The sequence below is a fragment of the Cebus imitator genome, unplaced genomic scaffold (assembly GCF_001604975.1).
Source record: "Cebus imitator isolate Cc_AM_T3 unplaced genomic scaffold, Cebus_imitator-1.0 Scaffold280, whole genome shotgun sequence".
NCBI lineage: Eukaryota > Metazoa > Chordata > Mammalia > Primates > Cebidae > Cebus > Cebus imitator.
Genome location: NW_016107595.1, coordinates 340327 through 355024, shown reverse-complemented (window position 1 = coordinate 355024; position 14698 = coordinate 340327). Strand labels below are relative to the sequence as shown.

At 50.5% G+C, this 14698-nt stretch overlaps 1 protein-coding gene across 6 annotated transcripts in view; it reads left to right on the top strand.

Moving 5' to 3' along the window:
• Positions 1-4571, top strand: part of EPS15L1 (epidermal growth factor receptor pathway substrate 15 like 1) — a 121143-nt gene extending 116572 nt beyond the window's left edge. For 3 of the 6 annotated variants that reach the window (XM_017501177.2, XM_037728736.1, XM_017501182.2), the window contains one exon: positions 4283-4571. In XM_017501177.2, coding sequence (XP_017356666.1) covers positions 4283-4429 — 147 coding nt within the window. In that variant the 3' untranslated portion in view covers positions 4430-4571. The remainder of the gene's footprint in view (positions 1-4282) is intronic. The other 3 variants (XM_017501184.2, XM_017501178.2, XM_017501185.2) reach the window with 2 other exon arrangements.
• Positions 4572-14698: the final 10127 nt, after the last annotated feature.

The window sequence follows — 14698 nt, the reverse complement described above, 5'->3', positions numbered from 1 at the left end:
TTCTTGTCCAGGCTGGAGTGCAGTGGCACGATCGTGGCTCACCGCAACCTCCACTTTCTGGGTTCAAGCGATTCTCCTGCCTCAGCCTCCCGAGTAGCTGGGACTACAGGTGCCTGCCACCACACTCAGCTAATTTTTGTATTTTTAGTAGAGATGGGGCTTCACCATGTTGGCCAGGCTGGTCTCGAACTCCTGACCTCATGATCCATCCGCCTCGGCCTCCCAAAGTGCTAGGATTTCAGGCGTGAACCACTGTACCCGGCCTGGTTTTTACATTTTCAGAGGTGGGTCTTGCCCTGTCACCTAGGCTGGAGTGCAGTGGTGCCATCACGGCTTCACTGCAGCCTTGACCTCCCAGGCTCAAGCAATCATCCCACCTCAGCCTCCCATGTAGCTGGGACCTCAGGTGTGCACCACTGCATCTGGCTAATTTTATTTTACTTTATTTATTTTATTTTTTTAAGAGACGGGTTCTTGCCCAGGCTGGAGTACAGTGGCTATTCACAGGCGTGATTCTACTACTGATCACGGGAGTTTTGACCTAGGACAGTTCACCCCTCCTTAGGCAACCTGATGGTCCCCCGCTCCCAGGAGGTTACCATATTGACGCCGAACTTAGTGCGGACACCCTATCAGCATGCTCATTACAGCCCAGAACTCCTGGGCTCAAGCAGTCCTCCCACCTCAGTCTCCCAAGTAGCTGGGACTTCCAAGTAGCTGGGACTTCAGGCACGCGCCACCGCGCCCAGCTGCATCTGGCTAATTTTAAAATGTTCTTGTAGAGACAAGATCTCACTTTATTACCCAGGGTGGGCTTTGGACTCTGGGCTCAAACAGTCCTCCTGCCTTGACCTCCCAAAGTGTTAGGATTACAGGCATGAGCCCCTGCGCCCGGCCTGTTTTCTGTTTAAAATCACTTTTCCCACTGCAAATACCGTTTTTTCCAGAGGAAATTATTAGATAGTGCACTTCAGCCACTCGGAAGGAACGGGGTGAGGACAGGACCCTTAATTGTTTTTGTTTGTCTCCTTGGGTTGAATCGTTGTTTAAAATCATCCATGACTAGCCCTCCTCTGGGTACTCGAGATATCTCTCCATGTTTATGGCATTCAGGGGGCTCCACCGATCAGCCGGTGGTTTCTGGGTTCACTGGATCTGGAATATTTGTGCTAACTTAGTAGAGGGTACAGCTGCTTCCTCTGGTTTGAATATTTCCACTTCCCTGAGCAAATGCCAAGAGGGCTCTGACTGCCCGGCAGATTGGCAGCATGACTTTCAGTGCGGATGTTTTGAGACTGATGTCCAGGCTGCGTTTTCACCTGTGCAGGGGCAGCCCTGTCCATGTTGGCAGTCAGGGGGGGCCAGGTCACCCGCACCTCACTTGGGGAGGTGGTGCCCTGGCTGTGCCTCTCCAGAACCCTCTAATTTACAAGCCCCGAATTTCCATCAGTGGATTATTTGTGCTTGTGGCGGTTCCCGGGAAACTGCTTCCCTCTCTGGTATTTCTTTAAAAGCAGGCCTGTCTGTCTCAGGCAAACGTGTTCATTAGGAAGTGGCATTTCTAGGTTAGCAGAATGGTTCTTTTAGAAGTTCGCATTAAGAGCAATGCAAATATCAGATCAGCTAAGCCATGCTTTGAATTATTGAAGGAGTTGGATGCAATTTCAATGTCAGAACAAGTGAATGAATGGGAGGTGGTTAGATGTGTCCTGCGCACGGTGTGGTGGAAGTGCCATCAGACGCCTTGGAGCGCAGGTGCCTGTTCCTAGTGAGGACAGGTGCCAGGTGCCTCCCAGGCCGTCCTATCACCCAGCGTGCCGAGCTATCTGAACTGTGGATTTCCAAGAGGCTGCCAGAATGAACCACTTACCATGCACCCTGAGCAGGCAGGCCTCGTGAGGGCCGAATCTCTCGGAAGGGCAGTGTCCCGCCCCTGCAGTGTCTCAGTTCCATGGCAGTGCCAGAGGGAAGCAAACGTCAGAGCTGGTTTGAATCCCAGCTGCTATTGGTTTTGCAGTGGCCACACCTACAGGCAGCCAAACTGTGGCCCACGTGACCCACCCAGGTCCAAGAACTGGAAGGTGGCCCCACCAAGGGCTAAGACAGTAGACGCAGAGGGATCCGCCTCGGAGCCCCCTTTCTGGAGCGCTCTCCCCGACCTCACAGCCCATCCTGCCTCCTAAGTGCCCGCAGACCTCACCAATGCAAGTCTCCAGCATGGATTCAGGAGCTGACCTTGAACCAGTGGACTCTGAAGACATTGGGAACCTTCCTACTGATATCTTTCATTTGGAAACACAGACCCTGCAAGCAGAAGGCGCTTCAGTGACACTCTGCGACATGGGGGCTCAGTGGGGCCAGAGAAGGCAGCGGGGGTGGGGCCTATGGTTTGGACCCAGCAGGCCTGGCTTTGATTTGGATCTCGGCGAACATTACCGTGAGCTCCCGCCCCCCCCCCCGCCCTCAAGACTGGTGGAGGCTGAGGTCCGCGTCAGCAGCGCCATCTCCCTCCCACCGTTGTCAGCAGCACCATGGAATAATCTCCGCCTGCACTTGTTGTTTTTTCCTTGTTTTTCTCCCCGTGAGGTGTTGGAAAATTCCCCAAAGTGGGGCGGGAGGTAGGGGAAACGCTTATTTGTGCCCATGGCAGTGACACAGTGGCAGGAGGGAGTTTGACCTGGAGACTCGTCAGACCGCTAAGCGTTTAGCTGGGCAGCGCCTCTAAGAAGTCAAGACTCAGCCCTTCCTCCCAGAGACATCTTTTCTTGATACCAACACTCCACCTGCCCCCCCATCTGGGTCCTGAGGCCAGCTAGAGGGAGGCCTCCAGGGCTCTGCGTCCTCCTCCCAACCAGGTTCCTTGCATCCACCCACTGCTGCACCCGGCCCAGCCCCTCCAGCCCTGCCATCTGGCCCTCGTCTCTCCTGCCCCTTGCTCATGCCACCATGATGCCGTGAAACGTCCAGACACTGCCAATCCGATCACCCAACTCACTCACCCACGGAGCCTCCATGGGGAAATCCCAGCTCCTTTCTGAGGCCCACAAGCCTCTCAGTCTGGCTTATCCCACTCCGTGCTTCGTCCTGGCGACCCCAAGGTCGGGCACTGGGCCTCACACCCAGAACCCCACAAGGACGCATCCTCCCTGTCAGCTTCAGCTGCTAGCCAAGCCCTGTGACCTGCCACAGCGTGGGGGAAAAAGTCTATAGAGTGTGAGCCACCCCTTCCCTGGCCTGAGTGTCCCCAGCTGTCAGAGGGATGACATGACAGCAGGCCCACCTCCCGGTTGTCACACGGACCTAGTGCTATGTGTGGTGGAGAGCCGTGAGTGTTTCTGTGTGCCTCCTTCCCTGCGCTCCGGGGAACCTGCAGGAGCCTCCTCGAGAGCCTGGATCCCAGATCATACTGGGATTGTTTGTATATTTCTGCTCCCAAGGGTGCCTTGGGAAGAGCCACCGCATGTGTTATCGTTGGTGTTACTCCAGCGTTGAGCAGAGAGCTGGTCAGAGGCAGTGCGTCGCAGTGAGATGTTCGCAAGGGAATCCTTTTAGTCTAAGTGGCAGCAGCTTTCCTGAGGGGGGCCGATGATGCCAGCGACCTCTCAGGGAAGTCCAGGACACAGGGACCCACCCTAGGGGAGGAGCTTGTGGGATGTGGCTTTTCTTTTCATAACTAACGTATTTTGGATCGTTTGAAATCGCCTATCTCAGCATCAAGATGGTTTTCTCCCTTTTTTAAGTTTTTATTTTAACTGAACATTTTGGAAAAATACCCCAAGAATAAAGATTTGGCTAAATGGCAGCGTTACTGCCACGGCTTTTCTCAATGTTGTGATAGAAAATGACCCTCAGAGGGTCTTGGGGTTCTCCGAAGTGCTGCATTCCCAGACTGCAGAATTAATCTGCACTGCGGGGCTTCAGAGCTGTGCGTGCTCAAACTTCCCCGTCTCTGCACCTCTTGGCCACCAGCATCAAGGGTTCATTCTCACTTCTCTGCGTGGGGCTGGGTGACTGGTTTCTCTCAGGCCTAGAGGTCACACTTAATCACATGCACTGCGTCCGCTCTGCCTTCCAGATGGGGGGCCTGAGCCAGGCTCTCACACTCACTGGACCCAGCCAAGACACTTCCCCTTGCACATCGGATCCTCCTCGCAGGGCGGTGGGCAGGCCCTTACCCCCTCCCACACATTCCCTGTCCCCTCCCACACTTTCCCTGCCTCCCTCCAGCCTACAGGTCATAGCCCCAGGACCACATCACCCACTGTCCGTTTTTCCTTTGCAGTTTGGCAATGAGGAGCAGCAGCTGGCGTGGGCCAAGCGGGAGAGCGAGAAGGCGGAACAGGAGAGGCTGGCTCGGCTGCGGCGGCAGGAGCAGGAGGACCTGGAACTGGCCATCGCGCTCAGCAAGGCTGACATGCCCGCTGCCTAGGCGCGGGCTGTGCGCGGGCGGGACAGGGCATGGGCGGGTTCCAGAGAGGGGACAGTGCGGATGTCTACACACACACGCGCGCACGCACGCACACACCACACACCACCTCTACACATACACACACACACACACACACAAACGTTTACACATGCGCGCGCGCACACACCACACACCATCTCTACACACACACACACACGTTTACACACACACGCGCGCGCGCGCACACACACACACACACACACACACACACCGTAGCCACCGTACACCAACGGCCAGGACTGGAAGGCTTGTTCAGGGTGAGCAAACTCAGCTGCAAGGCCTAGAGAGGCCCCATCTCCTGGGAAAGCCCTTACAGGGGCCGTGCCCCACGTCTGCAGGCCACTCTCTCCCATGTGCCATCCCTCCAGGGCTGACTGTGTCCAGCTGTTCCTCTGGGAATGAACACACGGTGGTCAGCCCAGGTGAGGAAGTACCACGGCCTCCCCGAGGCCTCCCCACTCGTAGCTGCAGACATCCCCGCCCGCCGTCCACGCATCAGTCAGACACTCCCCCAGCGGTGTATGCATTCGTTGTATAAAATGAAGTTTGAATGATTAATATAAATATTTTAATACAAAACAAGAGAAGCTTCTTTAATCTCTGTAAACACTGTTCTGCATTCATATCAGGAAGCAGATCAACCTTGCAAAAATAGGTGGAACGTTGCTCTTTAAATCTTAAATTTTTACCTTTTTGTTTCTTTGGTATTTTTTTTTTAAGAGACAGGATCTTCTCATGTTGCCCAGGCTGCCTAGACTCAAAACAGTCCTCCTGTCTTAGCCTCCCAAAGTGTTGGTATTACAGGCGCGAGCCACCAAGCCCTGCCCATTGTTGTGTTTTACCCAACTTTGTCTTTTAGGACAGTTTTAAATTTGCAGAAAAATTGCAAAGAAGAAAGAAAGGGCATAAGCCCCTTAGGCAATTTACCCTTTAAAAAAAAATTTTGGGGACAGGGTCTGAGCTCTGTCACCCAGGTGAAGTGCAGTGCCGAGATCTCGGCTCACTGCAACCTCCGTCTCCTGGGCTAAGCCATCCTCCACCTCAGCCTCTGAAAGAGCTGGGATTACGGACGTGTGCCACCGTGCCTGGCCAGTTTTAAATTTGCAGAAAGATTGCAAAAATAAAAATAAATAAAAAACAAAGGGTGGCCGGGCACAGAGGCTCATGCCTGTAGTTTGGCACTTTGGGAAGCCAAGGCGGTGGATCACAAGGTCAAGAGATCAAGACCATCCTGGCCAACATGGTGAAACCCCATCTCTACTAAAAATACAAAAATTGGCTGGGCGTGGTGGTGCATACCTATAGTCCCAGCTACTCAGGAGGCTGAGGCAGGAGAATCGCTTGAACCCGGGAGGTGGAGGTTGCAGTGAGCCGAGATCATGCTACTGCACTCCAGCCTGAGTGACAGAGCAAGACTCCTCAAAAAAAAAAAAAAAAAAACGAAGGGTCCCATAAACCCCTTAGAGAGTTCATCCTATCTTTAATATCTTACATTATGCATTACTTACATCCCAATTAATGAACCAGTATGGATTATTATTAAGCTAGAGTCCACACTTTATTCAGAATTGCTGTTTTTTGACCGGGCGTGGTGGCTCACGCCCGTAATCCCAGCACTTTAGGAGGCCAAAGCAGGGAGATCATCTGCAGTCAGGGGTTCGAGACCAGCCTGGCCAACATGTCGCTACTAAAAAAACATAAAAATTACCCAGGGGTGGTGACACGCACCTGTAATCTCAGCTATTCGGGAGGCTGAGGAAGGAAAATCAGTTGAACTCAGGAGGTGGAGGGAGGTTGCAGTGAGCCGAGATCTCACCATTGCACTCCAGCAACAAGAAAGACACTCTGTCTCAAAAAATTCTGAATAGAATTGCAGACCAGGTGTGGTGTCTCACGCCTGTAATCCCAGCACTTTGGGAGGCTGAGGTGGGGGGATCACCTGAGGTCAGGAGCTTGAGACCAGCCTGGCCAACATAGTGAAACCCTGTCTCTACTAAACATAACAAAAATTAGCTGGGCATCGTGGCAGGCACCTGTAATGCCAGCTACTTAGGAGGCTGAGGCAGCAGGAGAATCGCTTGAACCCAGCAAGTGGAGGTTGCAGGGAGCCGAGATTACGCCATTGCACTCCAGCCTGGGCGACTGCGTGAGACTCGGGCTCAAAAAAAAAAAAAAAAAAAAAAAAAAGAAAATCCATGTACGAGACTGAACCCACTCAGTTCAAACTTGTATTGTTCGAAGGTCATCTGTAAACCATCAACTGAAGTTTATGGCAGATTTTGGGGAATGTAGAGATTCCAAGCCCCTCTTCCAGGTTACAGACCCTGGAGGGTCCCTGAGGTCCTGGAGTGAGGGTGCTGGGAGGGGATGTTTCCTTGGCGCCCATGGAATAGCCTTGCTTTGTGGATCGGGTGCCTGGTGGGGCCTCATGGGCTTTGCAACCTCTGAGGGATCCCTAGCCGTCTGCAAAAGCGAACAGCTTCCCGAAAGTGGTTGTGGCTGGAGGCAATCCCCGAGACTTCCTTCCTCCTGGAGGAAAACCCCAGAGCATCCAAAGGCCCCACGCCACGTGCTTCTGCCATGACAGATCCCTTTGGGGAAGGTGCCGAGCCACCTCTCCCCAGGGTGGTCACAGCTTTGGCACCATTTGAAGGAAGGTGAGGCCCACACTCTGTATTAGGTTTTGGACGCCACAGTTTTCACAGCGATTCAACTTCCATCATCTTGTTGGAAACTCAGAGCAACCTTGTAGATGAAGAGGGTGGATGTTAACCCATTTTCCTGATGGGAAAACTGAGACTCATTTCCTGCAGTCATTTGCCCAGAGCTCCGAAGCCAGCCAGGGGCGGAGGCCCGTTTTGCTGATTTGAGAAAAGAATTGAGCGTTTCTTAGAAGACTCGAGGTTTCTAGTTTCTTGTTGTCTTCTGCTTATTTGCATATTCACCGTACCCAGAAGAGGCAGGTGATGGCTCTTGATATCTTAGAAATGGAAAACCATGTACTGAATTAGGAGCTCTTACCCAGGGGATGGGACTTTTTAGGGAAATCAGTGAACCCCTGAATGCACATTTGCGGGTTTTTTAATTGTATGTGGGTTTGCAGAGTGTTCATCACTTTTTATCCTTTTTTCTCCCCCCATCCCCCTTTTTTAGAGTTGGAGGTCTCGCTGTGTCATCCAGGCTGGAGTGCAGTGGCGCAATCATAGCCCTCTGCAGCCTTGAACTCCTGCACTCAAGCGATCCTCCTGCCTTAGCCTCCTGAGCAGCTGGGACTACAGGTGTGTGTGCCACCATACCCTGCTAATTTTTTAAAAAATAGAAACAGGGTCTCACTGTGTTGGCCAGGCTTATCTCCAACTCCTGACCCCAAGTGACTCTCCCGCCTCGGCCTCCCAAAGTGCTGTTGGCATTACAGGTGTGAGCCACTGCGCCCGGCCCCCATCTGATTTTTATTTTATTATTATTTTTTGAGACAGAGTTTTGCTCTTGTTGCCCAGACTGGAGTGCAATGGCGTGATCTCGGCTCACCGCAACCTCTGCCTCCTGGGTTCAAGCAATTCCTCTGCCTCAGTCCTGCGAGTAGCTGGGATTACAGGCACCCACCACCACCATGCCTGGCTAATTTTGTATTTTTAGTAGAGACAGGGTTTGTCCATGTTGGTCAGGCTGGTCTCAAACTCTCGACCTTGGGTGATCCACCCACCTCAGCCTCCCAAAATTCTGGGATTATAGGCATGAGCCACCACAACCGGCCCCCATCTGATTTTTAAAGAGGTCCTCAGATCCCCTAAAATGTTAGACGCCAGTTTTAAATCCTGTTTTTTTCCTTCCCTGCTACACACACACACACACACACACACACACACACACACACACTTCCCTGCTGTGTAAATAATCAACATCAAATCCACGAATCCATTCCTTTCCCATTGGCTCTGTCTCTTCCGTGGCAGAGGACACTCATGCCCTTTCCTGAAGAACAGAGTATCCAGTTGGAACAAATGTAGAATGAAAATTTCCAAACATAATAGTTGACAAGGATAGTAAACACCCCCGCCCCGTCACCCTCTGCCCAGTGTCACCTGATCCAGATTTTCCACATTTGCCTCGTGGCTGCCTTCCTTTGCTCTGGAGAAGGGCTTGAGGGCAAGCTGGAGTCAGGATGCCACCGAAGCGCGCACCACTCAGTGTGGTGACTGAACATGCCAAGGTCACGCCTGAGAAAATGAACAATGACCCCTCCTTCTGTCCATCAGATCTTTCATGTAAGAGGCAACTTTTTTTTTTTCAAATAGTTTTTTTTTTTTTTTTTCTGAGACGGAGCCTCCCTCTTGTCGCCCAGGCTGGAGTGCAGTGGCGTAACCTCGGATCACTGCAACCTCCACCTCCTAGGCTCAAGCGATTCTCCAGAGTAGCTGGGATTACAGGCACAAGCCACCATGCCCGGCTAATTTTTGTATTTTTAGTAGAGACAGGGTTTCACTATGTTGGCTGGTCTCGAACTCTCAACCTCTGGTGATCCACCCACCTTGGCCTTCCACAGTAATAGGATTATAGGCATTAGCCATCACGCCCAGCCCTTTTTCAAATAGTTTTGATCTAGGGTTGGTTGAATCAGCAAATACAGAAACTTCCAATACAGCAGGGAAGAGGCAATTTTTATTTTATTTTTATTTACTTATCTTTAGAGAAAGGGCATCACTCTGTCGCTCGGGCTGGAGTGCAGTGGTGCGATCATAGCTCACTGCAGCTTTGACTTCCTGGGCTCAAGTGATCCTCCTACGTCCGCCTCCCAAGTAGCTGGGACTAGAGGTGTGCACCACCACGCCTGGCTAATTTTTTAAAAAATTTTATTTTTAGAGATGGGGTCTTGCTGTGTTGCCCAGGCTGGTCTCAAATTCCTGGCCTCAAGGAATCCTCGCACCTTGGCCTCCCAAAGTGCTGGGATTACAGGTATGTGCTGCTGCACCAGGCCGCAAGAGGCAACATTTTTTTTTTTTTTTTTAAAGAGACTGAGTCTCCCTCTGTTGCCCAGGCTGGAGTGCATTGGCGTGATCTCGGCTCACTGCAACCTGCGCCTCCTGGGTTCAAGTGATTCTCCTGCCTCAGCTTTCTGAGTAGCTGGGATTACAGGCATTCGCCACTATGCCTGGCTAATTTTTGTTATTTTAGTAGAGACGGGGGTTTCACTATGTTGGTCAGGTTGATCTTGAACTCCTGACCCTGTGATCCACCCACTTCAGCCTCCCAAAATGCTGGGATTCCAAGTGTGAGCCACTGTGCCTGGCCTTTTTTTTTTTGAGACAGTCTCGCTCTGTCACCCAGACTGGAGTGTAGTGGTTCGATCTCAGCTCACTGCAGGCTTTGCATCCCTGGTACAAGCGATTCTCCCGCCTCAGCCTCCCAAGCTGGAACTACAGGTGCATGCCACCATGCCCGGCTAATTTTTGCATTTTTTAGTAGAGACGGAGTTTTGCGATGTTGCCAAGGCTGGTCTTGAACTCCTGACCTCAGGTGATCCACCCGCCTCGGCCTCCCAAAGCGCTAGGATTACAGGCGTATGCGCCCGGCCAAAAGAAGCAGCTTTTGACTGCAACCCCGTTGCGTTTTGCCTCCAGATTGTAAAGAGTCATGTTCCCTTTGTGGGAACCCTCCACCACCTTCTCCCCATCCAGCAACCCAGTTTGGACTCCTGTTCGCCTGGAATTCAAGGGCCCACACTGCCTGGTCCAAGCCGTGTTTCGGAAAAGGATGACGGATGATCGCCGGCCTCCTCTGAGTAAATGAAATCACATCTTCAAAGCCATTTTTATGTAAAAGGACATTCTCGTCCTGGAACAGTTGTGGAAGGCTATTTTTAAAACTGTCCAGGAAGTGTCTGGGAAACAAAGAAACTGCCTCTTGAAATAATGGACTAAATATTTCTACCCCCTTATCAGATCGGGTCCCTTTGAAACATGCTACTTTGTTTTTTGTTTTTTGGGGTTTTTTTTCCCCAAAATTTTCCCCAGTAAAAGTTACTAGGACCTGTACAAATTGTATCATGAGCTGTTTTTGGAAAAACCTAAAGGGAAATGGAAATCTGATGGTTATCACGAGCTTATTCCAAAGAGATGACGTGATGTGGGCTTGCCTAGGTAGAGTCATGTTTATGTTGAGTGGGTCTTTATTTTTATTATATTATTATTATTATTTTTGAGATGGAGTTTTGCTCTTGTTGCCCAGGCTGGAGTGCAGTGCCATGATCTCAGCTCACTGCAACTTCCACCTCCCGGGTTCAAGCGATTCTCCTGCCTCAGCCTCCCGAGTACCTGGAATTACAGGTGCCTGCCACCATGCCTGGCTAATTTTTGTCTTTTTAGTAGAGATGGGGTTTTGTCGTGTTGGCCAGGTTGGTCTCAAACTCCTGACCTCAAGTGATCCACCCGCCTTAACCTCCCAAAGTGCTGGGATTGCAGGCGTGAGCCACCGTGCCCAGGTGAGTGGCTCTTTAAATATCATTCCTTGATTTGCTTTCTGGTTTTGTTTTGGGGACAGGGTTTTGCTCTGTTGCCCAGGCTGGAGTGCAGTGGTGCAAACAGAGCTCACTGTGGCCTTGATGTCCTGGGCTCAGGCCATCCTCCCACCTCAGCCTCCTGAGTCACTGGAACCACAGGCATGTGCCACCATGCCTGGCTACTTTTTAAAAATTGGCCAGGAGCGGTGTCTCATGCCTGTAATCCCAGCACTTTGGGAGGTTGAGGCGGGTGGATCACTTGAGGTCAGGAGTTTGAGACCAACCTGGCCAACATGGTAAAACCCTGTCTCTACTAAAATTACAAAAAATTAGCCGGGCGTCGTGGCAGGCAGCTGTAATCCCAGCTACTTGGGAGGCTGAGGCAGAAGAATCGCTTGAACCCAGGAGGTGGAGGTTACAGTGAGCCGATATCGTGCCACTGCACTCCAACCTGGAGGAACAGGGTAAGACTCTGTCTCAAAAAAAAAGAAAAAATTATTCTTGGAGATGGGGTCTCTCTAGGTTGCCCAGGCTGGTCTGGAACTCCTGGCCTCAAGCAATCCTCCTGCCTTGGCCTCCCAAAGTGCTGAGGTTATAGGCATGAGCCACCACACCCAGCCTGATTTGCTTTCTGACTGACATGCAGGGGTGCTCTGGCCAACGAGGTTGGACCAGACAACCAATGAAGACCTTTCTTTTTTCCTTTTTCTTTTTTTTTGAGACAATCTCACTCTGTCACCAAGGCTGGAGTGCAGTGGCACAGTCTTGGCTCACTGCAACCTCCGCCTCCCGGGTTCAAGCAATTCTCCTGCCTCAGTCTCCCAAGTAGTTGGGAATACAGATGTGCACCACCACACCCGGCTAATTTTTGTATTTTTAGTAGAGACGGGGTTTCACCATGTTGGCCAGGTTGGTCTTGAACTCCTGACCTCAAGTGATCCACCCACCGTGGCTTCCCAAAGTGCTGGGATTACAGGTGTGCGCCACCACGCCCGGCCCAGTGAAGACCTTTCTAACTCTAACAGTCCTTAAGATGACCATTCAAGTCTCTAAAAAGACACATATTTTAGGATCTCACATAATAAAAAAAAGAAAAATTGAATAAACGTTATTTTGTAGTCTCATCTTTATTTAAAATATTTTGCTCACTCTTGATAACCTTAATTTCATAGTTAAGGGGGAAAATGCTAGTTCAAATAACACTAATATACAGGCTGGGCATGGTGGCTCATGCCTGTAATTCCAGCACTTTGGGAGGCTGAGGCAGAACGATCAGTTGAGGCCAGGAGTTAGAGGCTGGGGTGAGCTATGATGGCACCACTGCTCTCCAGCCTGGGCGACAGAGCAAGACCCCAACTCTAAAAATAAAACAACAAAAAACTCCGCTATATGTCTCAATACTATATCAACAATGTGTAATTAGATCAATGTTATATATCAATAATATATCTCGTAAGCTTTTAAAACACCATTGCAAAAAATACTAGTCTAATAAATGAGCAGTTATGTGACTTTCCATTGATTTTCCCATAATAACCTTCACCTGGGAGAGCAAGAGCCCTTTCTGAGGCCAGAAACATAAGGACTTTGAGATCCTGGTCTGCAATGAACATTATTTCTTTGTACTAAGGACAAAGGGCAGAATTTCCACTCCAAGAGCCAAAAAAAGACCCAAGACAAGATGTATCAATTGTTCAACTATAAACACACTTTGTAAAGGAAATGAGGATCCTTGTTCTAAGAGAACAATATGGTGGACCAGGACCCTGGTTTCTTTTCTGGCTCTAGATCCTGGAGCAAGATACCTATGGTTTCTCTTCCCCTAAGGTGGACCAGAGAAGATACTGAAGCCGTGGAGAGGCAACAGGCATCTTGGAAAAGGCACAGCCTGGAGTCAGAGGTGGTGTAAAGATAGCTTCACCTCTGGGGAGCATGACCTTGGGGACCTCAAATCACTACTTGGGAGTCCCCATTTTTCTTCATCTATGAAATAGAGGTCATTGGCCAGGCGCGGTGGCTCACACCTGTAATCCCAGCACTTTGGGAGGCCGAGGGGGGCAGATCACAAGGTCAGGAGTTCGAGACCAGCCTGACCAACATGGTGAAACCCTGTGTCTACTAAAAATACAAAATTAGCTGGGCATGGAGGCGCATGCCTGTAATCCCAGCTACTCGGGAGGCTGAGGCGGGAGGATTGCTTGAACCCGGGAGGCTGAGGCTGCAGTGAGCCAAGACTGTGCCACTGCTCTCCAGCCTAGGCAAGACAGAGAGGTCGTAACAGCTATCCCTCAGGGCATATTCTAGATGCTCAACTAGAATAGTATTAGAAAGAGTGGTTGTGAGTAATTTTTTTTTTTAATTAATTCTAGCTCTGTCGCCCAGGGCAGTGACATGATCTCGGCTCACTGCAACCTCCGCCTCCCGGGTTCAAGCGATTCTTCTGCCTCAGCCTCCTGAGTAGCTGGGACTACAGGTGCGCGCCACCACACCTGGCTAACTTTTGTATTTTTTTTTTTAGGGTTAGGGTTAAGGTTAGGGCCACTGCGCCTGGATTTTTTTTTTTAAGCCATGGCCAAGGTTGGTGGCTTACACCTGTCATCCCAGCACTTTGGGAGGCCTAGGCGGGAGGATCACTTGAGGCCAGGAGTTCAAGACCAGCCTGGCCAACAGGGAAAAACCCTGTCTCTACTAAAAATACAAGACTTAGTGGGATGTGGTGATGTGCATCTGTAATCCCAGCTACTTGGGAGGCTGAGGCACAAAAATTGTTTGAACTTGGGAGGTAGAAGTTGCAATGAGCAAAGATTGCGCCACTGCACTCCAGCCTGGGTGACAGAGCAAGACTCCATCTCAAAAATAACATTTTCATTATGATAAAAAACATGAAACCTACCATTTTAGCCATTTAAAAATGTATCCATTTATTTTATTTTACGTATTTATTTATTGACACAGGGTCTCACTCTGTCACCCAGGCTGGAGTGCAGTAACCCACTTTCGGCTCACTGCAGACTTCACCTCCCGGGCTCAAGTGATACTCCCATTTCAGCCTCTGAATATCTGGGGCTACAGGCATGCAACACCACACCTGGCTAGTTTTGTATGTTTTGTACAGATAGGGTTTCACTACATTGCCCAGGCTGGTTGCAAACTCCTGAGCTCAAGGGATCCTCCCAAAGTGTTGGGGTTACAGGTGTGAGCCTGTTTAGCCATTGCCTAAATTTATTTTTTTTCTATAAAATATTTATTTTTTTAGAGACAGGGTCTCGCTATGTTGCCCAGCCTGGATTCAAACTCCTCAGCTCAAGTGAACCTCCCTCCCACCTTGGCCTCCCGAGTAACTGGGACTACAGGTATGTGCCATCATGTCCAACTCCATTTTAACAACTTTTTTTTTTTACCATTTTTTTTTTTTTTAGATGGAGTTTTGAAATTGTTGCCCAGGCTGGAGGGCAATGGCGCGATCTCGGCTCACTGCAACCTCCGCCTCCCAGGTTCCAGTGATTGTTCTGCCTCATGCTGAGTAGCTGGGATTACAGGCTTGCACCATGCCCAGCTAATTTTGTATTTTTAGTAGAGACAGGGTTTCACCATGTTGGTCGGGCTGGTGTTGAACTTCCGACCTCAGGTGATCCGCCCACCTCGACCTCCCAAAGTGCTGAGTGCTGGGATTATAGGCACGAGCCACTGCGCTCGGCTTTCTGACTTCTTTTCCCAGCTCTCCCCGAGTCTCT